The 15,709-nt window shown below is 41.4% G+C and overlaps 1 protein-coding gene across 3 annotated transcripts in view; it reads left to right on the top strand.

Annotated features, from left to right (window-relative positions):
• The window catches only part of QSER1 (glutamine and serine rich 1), an 85,333-nt gene that overhangs the window by 39,998 nt on the left and 29,626 nt on the right, over positions 1-15,709 (top strand). For all 3 annotated transcript variants that reach the window (XM_084631096.1, XM_084631097.1, XM_084631098.1), the window contains one exon: positions 5,839-9,543. In XM_084631096.1, the coding sequence (XP_084487222.1) occupies positions 5,839-9,543 (3,705 nt within the window). The remainder of the gene's footprint in view (positions 1-5,838; positions 9,544-15,709) is intronic.

The following is a 15,709-nucleotide window of genomic DNA, read 5'->3' as shown; positions in this document are numbered from 1 at the left end:
CTCACTGGTGCCGCATAAATGGCCCAAGAAGATGGATAGAGGGTGCTCGCTCACAGTCAGAGCAGCCAGGTCTGCCAGCGATGTGTGTCCAGCGCAGGGGCACCCGGCGCTGGTCGTGGAGGAACCGGCACCGTTGACTTCGGGCACACAAAGGGATCCGTTGGGTCCGGTGCCGTTAGATTCTCCTGCTAGAGAGTGCCAGGTGGAGAAGAAGGAGCTCCCTTCCACCCTGGACACATTTGAGGCTGCCAGGGACTTAATTGACATGACAGCACCGCAGTCCCCTGGCAGGCAAGATAGACCTCCAGCACCGCAAGGCACTGCGCCGTCTAGTGGCAAGCCTGCAATGATGAGGCACCGCTCGCCTTCCCCATGGCACTGTTCTCTGGCACTGTCCTGCTTGGCCCCTCTGTGGTGTCCTCACTCAGGGTCCCTGGCGCAGACCTCTTTACAGGCCTCACTGGATGCAGCAGACTCTGCCACACGAACCATGTCCTCCACCATAGCTATGAGGAGGAGCTTATGGCTCTAGGTGTCGGGCCTTCCCACAGAGGTCCAACAAACAATTCAAGACTTGCCCTTTGACAGTATGGGGCTGTTTTCTGAGCAGACAGATTCCAAGCTCCATAGCCTAAAGGATTCACGGGAAACGTTGAAATTGCTGGGTCTGCATACCCCTGGCACCCAGCGGAAACACTTTAAGCCCCAACCACTTCCCCAGCCTAGGCAGGACTTTTCCAGGAAGTGGGGCAGGAATGGTAGGCGTAAGCCTCCCCATCTACTGCACGGCCAAGGCTCAGCGAGGCAGTCATCAGGCTCTAAGCAAGCCTTTTGATGGCGCGCCTCGGGGCGATGCACCATTCCACTCACTGGATCCTTCACCCTGTTTTCTGAATAGTCTGTCCCACTTCTGTCATGCTTGGACCCAGATAACCTGAAATCGCTGGGTCCTTTGCACCATAGAAGTGGGATATTTTCTCCAATTCTGCTCCTCCCCTCCCTCCCATGTCCCTTCCCCGTCCCTCTTCAGGGACTCTTCTCACAAGCAACTCCTCATGCAGGAGGTTCAGACACTCCTCACCACGGGAGCAGTGGAGGAGGTTCCTGAGGAGCTAAAGGGCAAGGGATTTTACTCCCAAAATTTCCTAATCCCCAAAGCCAAAGGGGGTCTCAGACCCATCATTGACCTGCAAGGCCTCAACAGGTTCATGAAGAAGTTGAGGTTCTGCCTGGTCTCTTTGACTGCCATCATCCTGTCCCTGGATCCAAGAGACTGATACGCCATCCTCGACCTAAAGGACTCGTACTTCCATGTATCAATAGTTCCAGCCCACAAATGCTTTCTCAGGTTTGTAGTGAACCATAACCATTACCAGTTTACAGTCCTCCCCTTTGGCCTGTCAGCAGCCTCTCAAGTTTTTACCAAGTGCACGGCAGTCATAGCTGCCTTCCTGAGAAGAAGGCAGGTGCAGGTCTTCCTGTACCTTGATGACTGGCTGGTCAGGGGCTGTTCCAGGGCGCAAGTGCAGCAACACGTCGACAAGCTGGGTCTCCTCCTGAACGTACACAAATCAACTCTATCCCCTACTCATAGTGTAGAGTTCATTGGGGCAGTGTTGGATTTGGGTCAGGCCGGAGGCTCCCTGCCAGAGATTCGTTTTCAGACAGTGCAAGACGTCATAGAAGGCTTCAAGCAATACCCCACCACCACAGCGAGGAATTGTTTAAAGCTCCTTGGACATACGGCAGCTTGTACATACGTGGTACAATAAGCAAGGCTGAGGCTCAGACCTCTCCAGGCCTGGCTGGCATCAACTTATCGGCCAGGGCGCAACAGCCTGGACAAGGTGGTCGACACTCCCACTGCCAGTTCTTTGGTCTCTCCAGTGGTGGCTTAACCCACAGGCGGTATGCGCAGGGGTCTCCTTTGCCAAACCACAGCCCTTTCTGTCCCTGGTCACAGCTGTGTCAGCGTTGGGGTGGGGAGCTCATCTGGGAGAGCTCAGGACCCAGGGACTTTGGTCACAAGTCAAGCTCTCTCACTTCTCGTCAATGTCAAGGAGTTGAGAGCAGTCCGCCTGGCATGCCAGACCTTCCAGGCCCACTTGCGAGGGAAATGTGTGGCAGTGATGATGGATAACACAACCACAATGTTTTATATAAACAAGCAGGGCGGAGCTCGCTCCTCTCCCCTATGTTAGGAAGCCCTCACACTGTGGGACTTCTGCATAGCCTACTCAATTCACCTGGAAACATCCTATCTCCTGGGTTCTCAGAATGAGCTGGCGGACTATCTCAGAAGAGCCTTCCACACCCACAAGTGGTCCATTCACCCAGCCATGGTGAATAGCATTTTCGAAAGGTGGTGAGTTCCCCAGATCGACCTGTTCACTACAAAAAGCAATAGTCGGTGCCTGCAGTTCTGTTCCTTCCAGAATCACAACCTGAGCTCATGGACGTGTTCCTCCTCGCTTAGACAGACATTAGGGAGGTTCTCCTTGGCAGTAGGAAACCCTCCACCAGGCAGTAGGAAACCCTACTTGGCCAAGTGGAAGAGATTCTTGATCTGGTGTTTTGCAGGGCCGTACCCTTCCATTGCAGACACCGATACCTCTCATCTTAGACTATCTGTTGCACTTAAAGAAGCAGGGCCCGTCAGTATCATCAATAAGGGTTGATCTAGCAGCCATTTCGGCATTCTACCCAGGAGTGGCTGGCCAATCAGTCTTCTCCAACCTGATGGTCGGTCGGTTTCTTAAAGGTCTTGACAGATGATACCTGCAAGTTAGGCAGCCAGTCCCGGTTTGGGACTTTAATCTGGTTCTTTCAAGACTAATGGGCTCCCCTTCAAGCCCCTACTGACTTGTTCATTATTCTATCTGTCATGGAAGGTGGCATTCCTGGTCACAATAACATTAACTAGGAGAGTGTCCGAGCTTAAAGCCTTAACTTCCGACCCTCCTTACACCATATTTTATAAGGACAAGGTGCAGCTTAGGCCTCACCCAGCCTTTCTTCCAAAGGTTGTCTCTCCGTTTCATGCCAGTCAGGACATTTTTCTCCCAGTCTTTTACCCTAAGCCACACACTAGCAGTTGGGAGCAAAGACTCCACTCCTTGGACATTCGGTGAGCATTGGCCTTTTATATTGAGCACCCAAAGCCGTTTCATAAGTTGATTCAGTTGTTCGTTGCAGTAGCTGACAGGATGAAGGGCCTCCCAGTGTCTTCTCAAAGAATTTCGTCATGGATCTCGTCTTGTATCCGGGAATGTTATGATTTGGCAAAGATACCTGCCCCAGCACTACTGGCACATTCTACAAGGGCTCAGGCCTCTTTGGCGGCATTCCTGGCCCAGGTCCTGATCCAGGAGATCTGCAGGGCAGCAACATGGTCGTCGATCCACATTTTCACCTCTTATTGTGCCATTACCTAGCATGCCAGGGACGATGCAGCATTCAGCAGAGCAGTGCATCAATCAGCAATTCCATGAACTCCGACCCTTCCTCCTAGGAAATGCTTGGGAGTCACCTACTTGGAATCGACATGAGCAAGCACTTGAAGAAGAAAAACAGTTACTTACCTTCTCGTAACTATTGTTTTTCGAGATGTGCTGCTATTGTCTATTCCAAGACCCACCTGCCTCCCCTCTGTCGGAGTATCCAGCAAGAAGGAACTGAAAGGCAGTGGGTCGGCAGAGACCTATATACGCCGCCAGGAAGGCTTGACTCCAGGGGGCTCCACAGCCGACCCGACGGGTACCACTAGGGAATAAACCTTCTGATGACTGTGCACGCGGCACATGTACTTGGAATGGACATGAGCAACACATCCCAAAGAAGAAGGTAGGTAACCATGTTTTTTTTAGACAGTAGTCCTTCTGTCTCTGTGGCAATAAGTATTTCCATTTGGGAGAATCTGATTGGTGTTTAAATGCTACTTAACATTTCTATTTACTGCATCCATATAGATATATGTACAAATAGTATATAGCATATTTATTTGTACAGCTTGCAAATTTTAAACTGATGCTAAAATGCTTCTGTTTTTATTATAAGGGTTTAATTTCTGTTGAACTGAAAGGCCATCCAAATGCCCTCCTGAGCTGCCTCAGCTGATGCTGTCTAAACAGTTTTGAGATTAAGCTGTAATGGTGCCCTGCTGCAACTAAAAAACTTGAAACAACTGAAATATTTTAAATGATTTTAAATGGAATTTATTTGCTGAGGTAATTATTGTGTCAAAACTGAAATCCTTCTTAGTGAGGATTTTACTTATTCTCAGATAGTAGTTCAAAGCTAAAAGGCTGGTTTTTTCCCTTAGCCACTGAACTGAAAGTTGAACTATATGAATCACTGCCCTATGCCCAGTCTGGTTCCCATGAAAGTCAGTAGGAGCACTACATTTAACTTTCAATAGGAGCAGGGTAGGGCTCCAGGGATTAATTGACCAATTGCCTGTATTTTTAAATGTAAGATTATATAAATCTATTTAAGGACTTTCATTATTAGGATAGTCTTGTGGATATGGATTGGAAGTGAGGAATAGAACCAAGGTTCTCTAGCTTTTTCATAGATTCCTGTAAGACTTTGGGCAAATCACTTAACTACTCAATGCTTCTGTTCACCATCTCTAAAATAGGGATCATAATAATTTCTTACTCCAGGACACTGTGAATCTTAATATCCACTATTGGTAAAGCTCTTTGAGCTCCTGTGATGGGAAGTGCTATAGAAATGCAAAAAATCATTAAATAATATGATTATATCTAGACTTACATCTAATAAGATAATATAAATAATTCTGATATTATAATTCAAGTAATACAGAAATTATATTCCATTGATAAATATTTTTTTTAATCAGCTAAGGATGGTGCAGCAAAGCAAGGCTGCAAGTAGTGAATGTCAGACCTTTTGACCTGATACTCATATTGTGGATGTCATGGATGCTTTTATTCTATTTTATACATACAGATGTAATCTAAATGCATTTCTTTCCCACCCCCTCAGAGCAAAGCCTCCTTTTAAAAGTACACATGCAGCAAAATAAATGCAGTTTCTCAGAAAATAAGTTGTAAAAACTGTTGACAAAACTCCCATTCAATGAATGTTTTGATATAGATTTATAAAATTGCATCTTTTAGGAGTGCAATGTAAATTTTATTCACAGTAACAGGCATTTTGTTCCTTGTAGCCCAGGTATTCGTGAGTGACCACCACTTAATGAGATCTGTACATTACTGTACTTAAAGAAGTGTTCTATAGCTTTCTTAAGCAGTTGTGTTCAGTTGTCTAATGATTATACGAGGTGTGTTAGGGTGGGAGTGAAGGAGTAAGAAAAGTGCTACTGCTTTGATTTATGTTTTTTAACTCCTATGATGTATTTAAATGTATATTAAGAGTTGTGGATGTGTGGAGTTTCATATAGATTAAAATCAAAACAACTAAATAGATAAAAATAAATATAAAGATGTCTGAGGTTTCAAACAGGGCTCTTTTTTTGTGGCACATTTTGCACCAATAGTACATAATTTCAGTTTGTGCTTTTTCTTCGCAATTAACTGCAGTGTGGAGTTCATTATACCTGCAAAAATGGAGGCCCAGTTTGAAAAATAGACACAGAAAATGTGTCCTTATATATTCATAGGTGTGCAAGTAAACATTTTGTGATGTATTTTTGCTTAAATCTAAGAGTAACACTACTTCTTTCCGTCACAGCAGTGTTGAGTCTGAAGTTACACTTGTAAAGGGCTTTGAGATTGTAGAATAAAATGGAAGTACAAAATATTATTACTTATAAAGTTTTCTTACACTTTTTTTTTGCCCTCCCCTCCCCAGGTATGCATTCCTCAGCAGCAACAGAACTATTTGTTACTGGAGCATTGCCAACCTCTGGAACATTTCCACCAACATCTGCTTTATCAGCTTATCAGCATCCCAACTCTTTCAGCAGTAGAAACTTTGCTACTACTCCATCTCTCACACTTCAAGATGCAACATTCAGTGCTACATCAAATGGTCTTTTAACTGCTCATGACCCTTTATTGCAAATCAAGACATCACAAGGCACAGTTCCAACTGCTTTGACATTTGAACGCCTAGGCAGCTCTGTTTTAAGTACCAGCATACCACCTCAGTCATCAACGTACCGTTCTGCTCAAGAGTCTGCACCCCATCTCTTGCAACCTCAGTTTAGTTTGTTGCCTTCAACACTTGGAGGAGCTCAGCAGGCTTCTCAGGCATATAGCACATCTCTCTTTTCTGGTTCCACTGCCTCCATTGATAGAGCACTTCAGCGAGAATGTAGTGTTATTAAACACCATCAGCGGCCTTCAAGTACACAGTCTGTTCAGGCACAACTGACTGGTTCACAGCATTCCCTACACAGTTATTTATCAAGTACCAGTGGAGTTAATTTTCAGGATACATCCAGGCAGTCAGCACTGTCCTGCAGTCCAGTTGGAGATGCTACTCAGGTGAGCAATGGAGGATCACAACAGAAGACCTCTCAAGTCTCAGTGGAACTTGCTCAGTCTTATACATCTTCAATTCCGTCACCTGGTTTCCCATCTACTTCTACAGTAAAAGCAAAAAACTGTTCTACAAAGCAGCTATCAAGGTCAACAAAGACCCCCAAACCTCAAAATGTAGCCTCTCCTGTGCAGACACAAAGCTATTCCAAAACTGCACAAAACCAGAGTTCTGTAATAGCAGGTCAAGCACAAATCTATTCTACAGCACAGCTACCAAGTCTGTTGTCAGTCAGCCAATCCCAAAACTATGTTTCCACACAGTCACAGAATATGCCATCTGTCAGTCATTCACAAGTTTTCTCATCTAGCAAGGTTGAGAAGCTGCCCTCATTATATAAAACGCTGACTTTTTCTGGGCAATCGCAAACTATAACTTCTGATAGTCAGACAACACTAAGTTACTCTGCAGATCAACAGGTATTAACTTCAGTTCCAAATGAGAACTACTCTGGTCAAACAAGGGATCTTTCTTCAGTTAGCCAATCTCAGAGTTATTCTTCTAATCACTCTCAGGGTTTATCTCCCGTTAACCAATCACAGGTTAATTATTCATCTCAATCACAAGTTTTGTCAGCTGTTAGTCCTTCAGAAAGTTATACTTCAGGGCAATCTTTAACATTAACTTCACCTTCTCTTCCATTTTCTTCCTCATCTCGTGTTCAAAATTTGTCAGCCTCAAGCCCAAACCAGAACTATATTTCTCTACATTCTTCTCAGAATTCTCAGACCCAAGAATCATCTTCTCCACAGTCTCAAAAGTTTTTGACAGCTGTTCAGTCTCCTACTTTTGCATCCCCAGCTCATTCACAAACACTGCAGAACAATAGACCTTCCTCAGATACAAAAATATATGTTAAAAGGAAATCTGACTCTAACTTGTATGCTTCATCAAAACAGGAAGATGAATTGTCAGTGCAAGATTTACAGGCATTGCAACAGCAAGCTTCTCTTGAATCCTCTACCCAAAGGCTAACTGATAGTGAAATTAATGCTCAGGATGCTGCCTATAGGGTCTCAAAGGCAGATGACAGATATTCTCAAAGTGTAATCAGAAGTAATTCTCGTCTTGAAGATCAGGTTGTTGGGCTTACTCTCCAAGGGTCAAAAAAAGATGAGAGGATGGTTGGTTCTGTGGCACAGCTTACTCAACAGATTGGCCATATCACTAATGTAATAAGCCATGATATTAAAAAGGCAGCTAATTTAATGCAGACAACACAAATAAGTGTAAATGCTAAAGAACTAAACCAGCAGCATTCTCTTATGCATAAGGTACATGAAACTAAGGCCCAAGAACAGCAGGGCCAAGTCATTAGCACATCATCACAGATTCAAGCTCATGCTTTGAGGCATGGCAATCAACTATGTTTGCCTAATGCACAGGTACTTCTGGAATCTGCCTGTGACTTACAAATTCTTCAGCAGTCAATACTGCAGTCAGGCTTAGGACAAGCAAAGGCATCTCCACATGTGCGACGAATACAGAGTCCTCAGCAGGTAGCACATCAGTTCCTTCAAATGGATAATCACATTATTCAAAGTAATGGGCGTCATTCTCAGCAACAGCTTCATCCTCAAAATGCAGAAGTTATTAAAATGGAAATTTCTGAGTCCTCAAAACCACTACAGCAACATATGACATCAAAAGACCATTTTACTCAACCAAATCAACATGAATCAAAGAATCAGTTTGTTTCTCTTGGTTCGATATGTTTTCCAGAGTCTATGCTTCTCAGTGATGATAGGAATATATTGTCTAATGTGGATGACATCTTAGCAGCAACAGCAGCAGCATGTGGGGTCACACCATCAGAATTTGCCAAATCCACATCTAATGAAGAAGAAATCCAATCTGTTGAAAATGGTGATGATTCCAAATCTCAGTTCCAGTCAATAGATGTACGACACATATCTCCTAGTTTCAGCTCCTCACCCACTGTAGTTGGAAAACCACATAGCATAAATAATATTTCTCTAAATGGAAGCCAAGTTACTATAAACCTTACAACAGTGTCTACAATACAATCAAAACATATGATCCTTGATCAACATATGGAGACTTCTGATCAAAACGTATCAGCTAGAATGACTTCTCCAGCCCTTGGACCTAGTCAGGAGGAGCAAGAACAAGGTTCTGGCAAAGTTAAGAAACAGTCTAGCATTAGTCATGAATCTGAAGAAGACAATGATGTTCCCATTGATGGTACACTGAATGCTAGAGACTCAGAATTTGTTTCAAGTGGTCGGAGTCTAAGTGAAGAGAGCATTACATCAGATAATGATTTTAATATGGGTTGTGATGATGGCATTGTAGTAGTTAACAAGATTAAAAGTCCATTGCAAGCAATATCTGTGCTACAACCAGGAGATGTAAGTGGTAGCAAAACTGAAGAAGAGAACCAAGATTTAAGTCAAGGGAACCTTCAAAAGAAAAAAAGTAAAGCAAAAAGCCAAATAAAAAATGCTACAGAAGATGACAGTGCAAGCCAGAAACAATTGAAACGAAGTGGACAGTGCAAACGTCAGAATATTAGAGGAACTGACATATGTTTACCTTATTCTTCTCCTGTTTCTGAAAGTTATGATATTTATCAGCATCAAGAAAGAATGAGGCAAAAAATTAAAGAAGTGGAAGAAAAGCAACCAGAAGTCAAAACAGGGTTCCTTGCGTCTTTTTTAGACTTTCTAAAATCTGGGCCCAGACAACAGTTCTCAGCACCTGCTGTACGAATGCCTAACAGGACGAGGCGGCCAGTTACCCAGATAGTCCGTGCCCCGGGTCCCCAGCCACCTTCAAAGCCACAGCCAGCAGCAGCTCCTTTGCCTGTTGAGGGTGGCTGTGAAAGTCCAACCAAAAAAGTTGATGATGAACTTAAGAAAAATTTGGAAACATTGCCTTCGTTTTCTTCTGATGAAGATGATTCTGTAGGGGGTAACCATGATCTTCAGAAGAGCATCTCTACAGCATTATCAGCTTTGGATGATACTGCCGACAAAAAGAACAAATCAGGTAAAATAGTTGTTTACTTTCAAAGACATAATTCTGTAGATTTTGCATATACTTTAATTTTTAATGTTAGATATCTTTAGTTTTAGATAAACCATATCTTTCAAAAGACCTTTGTTAGGTCACACTAAAATTTAGGAGTAATATTCAAATTATTGAACTGAGATTTAACTAAATTAGTGTTTTCCACAATAGTGGAAGTTATGTGGCTAAATCCTTGCACTTTGTTTTGAAAATATATCCTTAAATATTTCTTTTTCAGTTTAAAAGATGATTTTGTCATGGAATGGAGAAACTTTTATTTTAGTAAACAGATGTCAACTCTATTATTTTCTAACTCAAAATGGTAGATAAGGTTTTGTCTGTAAAATCAACAGTCTAGTACCAAATGTTCCATCACATGGACAGTAAAGATTGTAAAAATGCAACAGTGTCTTTAAAGAAATTTCATCATGATGATATAATTGAGTTACTTCCAGAAAAGATTGTTTTTTCCTTGGTGGAACTGTGTATGTTCTTTCAGCGATGATTGAATTACATAAAACAAAAAGTAATCTTAAAAACATTTCTTTTTACACTGGCAAGCTGAGGATGTGTTTTATTGGTACTTTCTCAATAGGGGGAGTCCAGACTTTGTACTATTAAGCACAAAGTAGATAACTTTAGAGAAATGGAACTTATGAAGGTAAATGTCCTACCTAGTGCAACTTGGGTGGTACTGATGGCACTATTTATATTTTATATATGGTTCCTCTGCTAAATATTAATGTGTCTATTCTATACATTAGAGAGTTCTTGTCAACAATCATATATTTTAATTACTGGTGCTTCCTCTGGAAGTATTTTCAGCAAACTATGGTTTTTTTCGTATCTACATTTTAAAATAGTTTTATGTTTTTGTGACAAAGTTGATAAGTAGGAGGCGAAAACCATGGTAACTTGGATTTGACAAGTGCTGGACCAGCCCTGCAGACTGTGATGCTGCTAATGTTTTGGCAAAGACTGCAGCCACTATATGCCGGTCTTTGAGACTAAATTTCTCCGACTTTCCAAGGGAAGTCTAGATCTGCCCTTTTTAGGGGCCTAATTAGTTCAGTGGCAAGACATTGCACATCTTAGACTTCATGGTCACTTTCAGATCTCAGGGTCTCTATGCAGCATCTGGAGAGAAACACACTTTCACCTTCAAATGTCAGTCACAGGGTTTCCAAGCAACATTTGGGCAGAAGTTCACAATGAAGAACTCATCAGATTCCAAGAAGCAAAAAGGGCAGATTCTACCAACAGAGGTCAGAGTCTGCCTCAGCAGGCACAGCTTCATCAGCATTTGCCCAAATGCTTTAAGGGCTAACAACATAGAGTACCCGGTTACTTTAGCGGTTCCAGCTCCTTTTGATTTCCTGAAAGCAATCTTTTTGAATGCTTGTCCAGTTTGTTTCTTCTGCCCTGTAATATTTCATGCATATTAAACGAGATTTAATGCTGCCACATACTTTACATTCAACTACAATTGTGGCTCTCCAGAGACAAATTTGTGGAACTTTCAGGCCAGTCCATGGGTGTGGTGGCAACTATAGCTTGCTCACAGACCTTTGGGAAAAGAATGCCTCAAGTAATCTTACAGCAGTATCTCTAGCCAAGTCAAGAGAAGAGACATTTATTATTCAGAGGAACCTTATCCAGACCTCCTTTCCCAAAAGAATGTCCAGTCCATGAATCTTTGGGGACTAGGGGAAATGGTGGATCCATGAAGTTTGTAAATTACTGGATACTGCTTAAGAGACCTAGTTATCACTAAAAATGTATGCATCTCAGAAACAATTTTGACACGTAGAGTTCAGTGCCACTTTGTCTCTTATCACAACTTTTTATACATAGAACATGCTTAGAGCATGTTTGATCATTGCTTTGTATAGGAAGGTATTGATACTTTTAAGTGCACAGAATTAGAATAGGTGTTGTCCTTGAGCTCCATGCTAAACATGTATCCATAAAGATCCCTGTGTTAACAGGAGTGCTTCCTAGAAGCATATGGGCCAGGATTTCCATATATATGTTAAGTTCAATAAATTTTTTGTTGCTGTTCACACAAGCTACCTTCATATCTCAAATATAGTGTATTTGGAAGGTACCTCTGCCTGCATGTGGCATCTCTGAGGAATCTCATATAGCTAGTCTTGGGAGTCATAGAATCATAGGTTAGAAGGGACTGCAAGGGCCATCTAATCTCACCCACTGCCAAAATGCAGGATTTTTTGTGTCTAGACCATCCAAGACAGGTGGCTAGACAACCTCCTTTTGAAAATCTCCAGTGAAGGAGCTTCCACAACCTCCCTAGGCAGTCTGTTCCATTGTCCTACTGTTCTTATAGCTAGGTAGTTTTTCCTGAGAGTTAATCTAAATCTGGTATCCTGTAGTTTAAACCCATTGCTTCTTTTCCTGCCCTCTGTGGCAAGAGAGAAAAACTTTTCTCCATCTTTTTTATGGCAGCCTTTCAAGTATTTGAAGACAACTCTCATGTTTCCCTGCCTTAATCTTCTCTTTTCCAAAGTAAACATACCCAGTTTCTTCAGCGTTGCTTATATGGCTTGCATTCTATTCTTTTGATCATCTTTGTTGCTTGCCTCTGGATCCTTTCCAATTTCTCTACATCCTTCCTATACATTGGTGACCAAAATTAGACACAGTACTCCAGCTGAGGCCTAATCAGCACCGAGTAAAGCGATACTTTCAACTCCCATGACTTACAGGCTATGCCTCTGTTAATGCAACCTAAAATTACATTTGGGTTTTTTTTGCGACAGCATTTCATTGCTGAGGCATCCATGTTGAGGTTGTCACCCACCACAACTCTCAGATCCTTTTCAGCAGTGCTGCTGCCAAGCCAGTTATCCCCCATTCTGTATTTGTGCATTTCGTTTTTTCCCCTAAGTGTAGCACCTTATGTTTGTCTTTGTTGAATTTCATTTTGTTGTTTATCGCCCCGTTCTCCAGTCAGATCCCTCTGAATTTCAGCTCTATCCTCCAAAGTGCCAAAGAAACTTTGAGCTGTACTTCTTTCCTTCTCCCCAGCTGTGAAATATTTGTCTCTTTTGCTCTGTAATACTATGGTAGGGTGTATAAATCCCGCACTGACAGCAAAGGGACTAAGGAGGCAGTGTGTACAAAGGTAGCCCCTCCCCTTCAGCCCTGCCAATCATGCATGGTAGGGAGGAGGGCTTTAAAAGGAGGAAACTGCTGTCGGCCAGGGGGAAGCCCTGAGAAGGAAACGGCTGGAGTGGTCCTGAAGCAGCAGAAAGAACCCCCCATGCGAGAGATCCTGCCAGCTCTGCGAGGAGTCCAGCAAACTCCAGGGGCAAGCGTACTACGAGGAGACTGACTCAGCTATCTGGCCGTAAGAACTCCAGTAAAGCTGCTACCCAGGCACTCCTGAAGTAAGGTGGGGTTGCTGACCTTTTCACCTTCTGTTGACCCCAGGAGGGGCTTGTTCTTTTCTGAGTTTGAACTTTTGCTTTGCCCCACCCATCACAAAGTAAGCAGTACTACAAGGGTGCGGCCCACTGCAAGGACTAAGGGTATGTCTACACAACAAAGAAAAACCTGCTACTGGCTTGTGTCAACCTACTCGGTCTTGCAGGGCTCAGGCTGAGGGGCTGTTTCGTTGCTGGGTAGGCTTCTGGGCTCGGGAGCTCTGGGACCCTAATACCCTGCAGGGTCCTAGCCCAGAAGTCAACACAGCAATGAAACAGCCCTGTAGTCCAAGCCTCTTGAGCCCAAGTCGACTGGCATGGGCCAGCCATGGATTTTTCTTTGCTGTGTAGACATACTCTAAGGGGCTAGAACCTGGACTGGCCTGACCTTGTGGTGGTAACTCTGTGTGGCAAGGGGCCCCCAGCCAGCAAAGTTGACACTCCAGAGAGACTCTGTTACAAATATCATCCATCTTCCTCTTCCAGCCATTGGAAAAATTACTTTACGATTTTAAAGCTGTCTGCTCCACTGTTCGTATTTATCAAAAGTAATCTTGTTGAAGATGTATATATGTACTTAGTAAAAACATTTCCATGTGCAAATTTACATGTGAATGAACAAACTCTGACGAGGGCCAATATAAATAAGATTTGATTTTAATTCTTTCACTGTGGATAATTTCTGGATGTTTTTACTGAAATGAAATAAGTGTAAACTGATTTGCTGTAGCTAATGTGACCCAAAAGTATATTTTTAAATTAAAAAATAATAATTTGGCATAATAAGCTGATACAAAAGGATTTATTTTACAGTGTATTTAGTACAAAGGAAACAATTTTGATTGAATAACTGACATGTTTGCTTTTGTGAGTATACTTAATTAAAATGATTCGTTTATAACTTCTATTTTTGAGCAGAAGAAGGAAACGTCTTAAAATAAAGTTTCGTCCATTTCTCTCAGTGGAAAATTCTGAATTTTTAAGATATTTAAATAACTGGTATTTTTTCTGAATGTTAAAGCAGTGTGGACAGTCTCCCAGTTAATACTTCTAACCAGAGACAATGTGAACATCTTTTTAAATCAAATAATTGCATTTAAGAACTTTTTACAGAGCATATGTACAAAAGGAATTTCCCTTTTGTTGAGCATTGAGAACATTATTCTGAGAAAAGTAGGTGAAGCTTTATTTTAACCTTTTTTTCTTCATACTTTGTTTTAAAAATATGGTTGTACCATCTTTTCACTATTTTGTATAAAGATATAATACATATGTATACCACCAAATTCCTCTTCTGTTGTAGGAAGGACTATTTGTACCTTATCCAAGATAACATTAATTGACATTCTGCAACATGCTGGTCATGCAGAATCAGTACTGATTTCCTTATACATGTGCAATTATACATCTGTTTATTTTTTAGACTCAACAATATAAAATGTAAAAATATTCAAACTAATATATAGACCTTTCTACCATGGTAACACTAGGGTACCTCATACATACTTTACTGCTCTTGGGAAACTTCTAGATGTACTTGGAAAATAACTGTATACCAACTTTTATGTTAAATAAAAGTGTTGCAGCTTTCACTGGACCAATGCATTTACCATACTTGCAGTCATGTGACATGAAATATTTTATTCTGCATGCACTGTAACTTCTTTTCATATACATTATTCAAATTTGGCAATAGTGATTTTTTAATGACTCTTCCTGTTTCCAGATAATGCATTTTTGTAATAGAGATGCAATAATTTAAATATCCAGTTAACTTGTTTTTGGATTATTTTATAATGATGATTTATATAGAATATTCTTTTTCCTGTATCTCATTGTTTGAAATTTATCACGTGAAATGATACTTTTATTGTTTGTGTTTTTAAAGGATACGTCCCAACCTTTGATGCTAGTTCACTAAGTGTGATATTAGCAATTAAATTGTGGCTTGCATTGTTTAGTTAGATTAGCAAGCCAGCGCTGAAGCAAGTATGTCTTGAAGGCAGATGGTAATACAATACCTAAAAGAGGTCTTCTTTGTGGATGGGGAAAGGGAATAATAATCATTTGGGGAATTGGGAATTTCCACTGACTAAGTGTGGCATACAGAAGTGGAGTGCTTTTCATTTTTTCACTTTGTACCATTAATTCTCATTGCAAAGCACTACTTTGTGTTAAATTGTATTATAAAATTGTTAGGAGTGTTAAAATATAACCTGAAACCACTAGTTAATTTATTAGAAGATGCAAAATGAGAGTGCCCCAGAAGCGCCACTGAGAAAATACTTTTTCATATTTGATTTAGGTTTTGTGTTATACATGACAGCCACTTTCCTTTTTCTTTATTTGATGAAAATGATGAAGATGTAGTTTGCATATCAGCAGAGGGGAGGCCAACAAGATCCAAAATAGTAATCTGTTAGAGTCTGCCATTTGCTTTGTTCCACAGAGCAAAACAGTGTTTTCCTGTTGGTCCTCTCTGTAATAATGTGTTCTAAGGCACGTTATCACCATAATGCCTATGTGCTATAGCTATAACAAAATCAGTTTCATGCAAACATACAGACTTAATACTAATTATTTTAAGTTTTTTAGATATAGGTTTAACTTAGGGCTAGTTAATTTTGCTATTTTAATTTGTGAATGGGTGCTTTTTGTATGTATTGTCTGGGAAAGTAAATAAAATAAACTTAATTTCC

The sequence above is a fragment of the Lepidochelys olivacea genome, assembly GCF_965140295.1.
Source record: "Lepidochelys olivacea isolate rLepOli2 genome assembly, chromosome: 6".
NCBI lineage: Eukaryota > Metazoa > Chordata > Testudines > Cheloniidae > Lepidochelys > Lepidochelys olivacea.
Note: the sequence above shows the minus strand (reverse complement) of the source record. Positions and strands in the feature narration are given on the sequence as shown.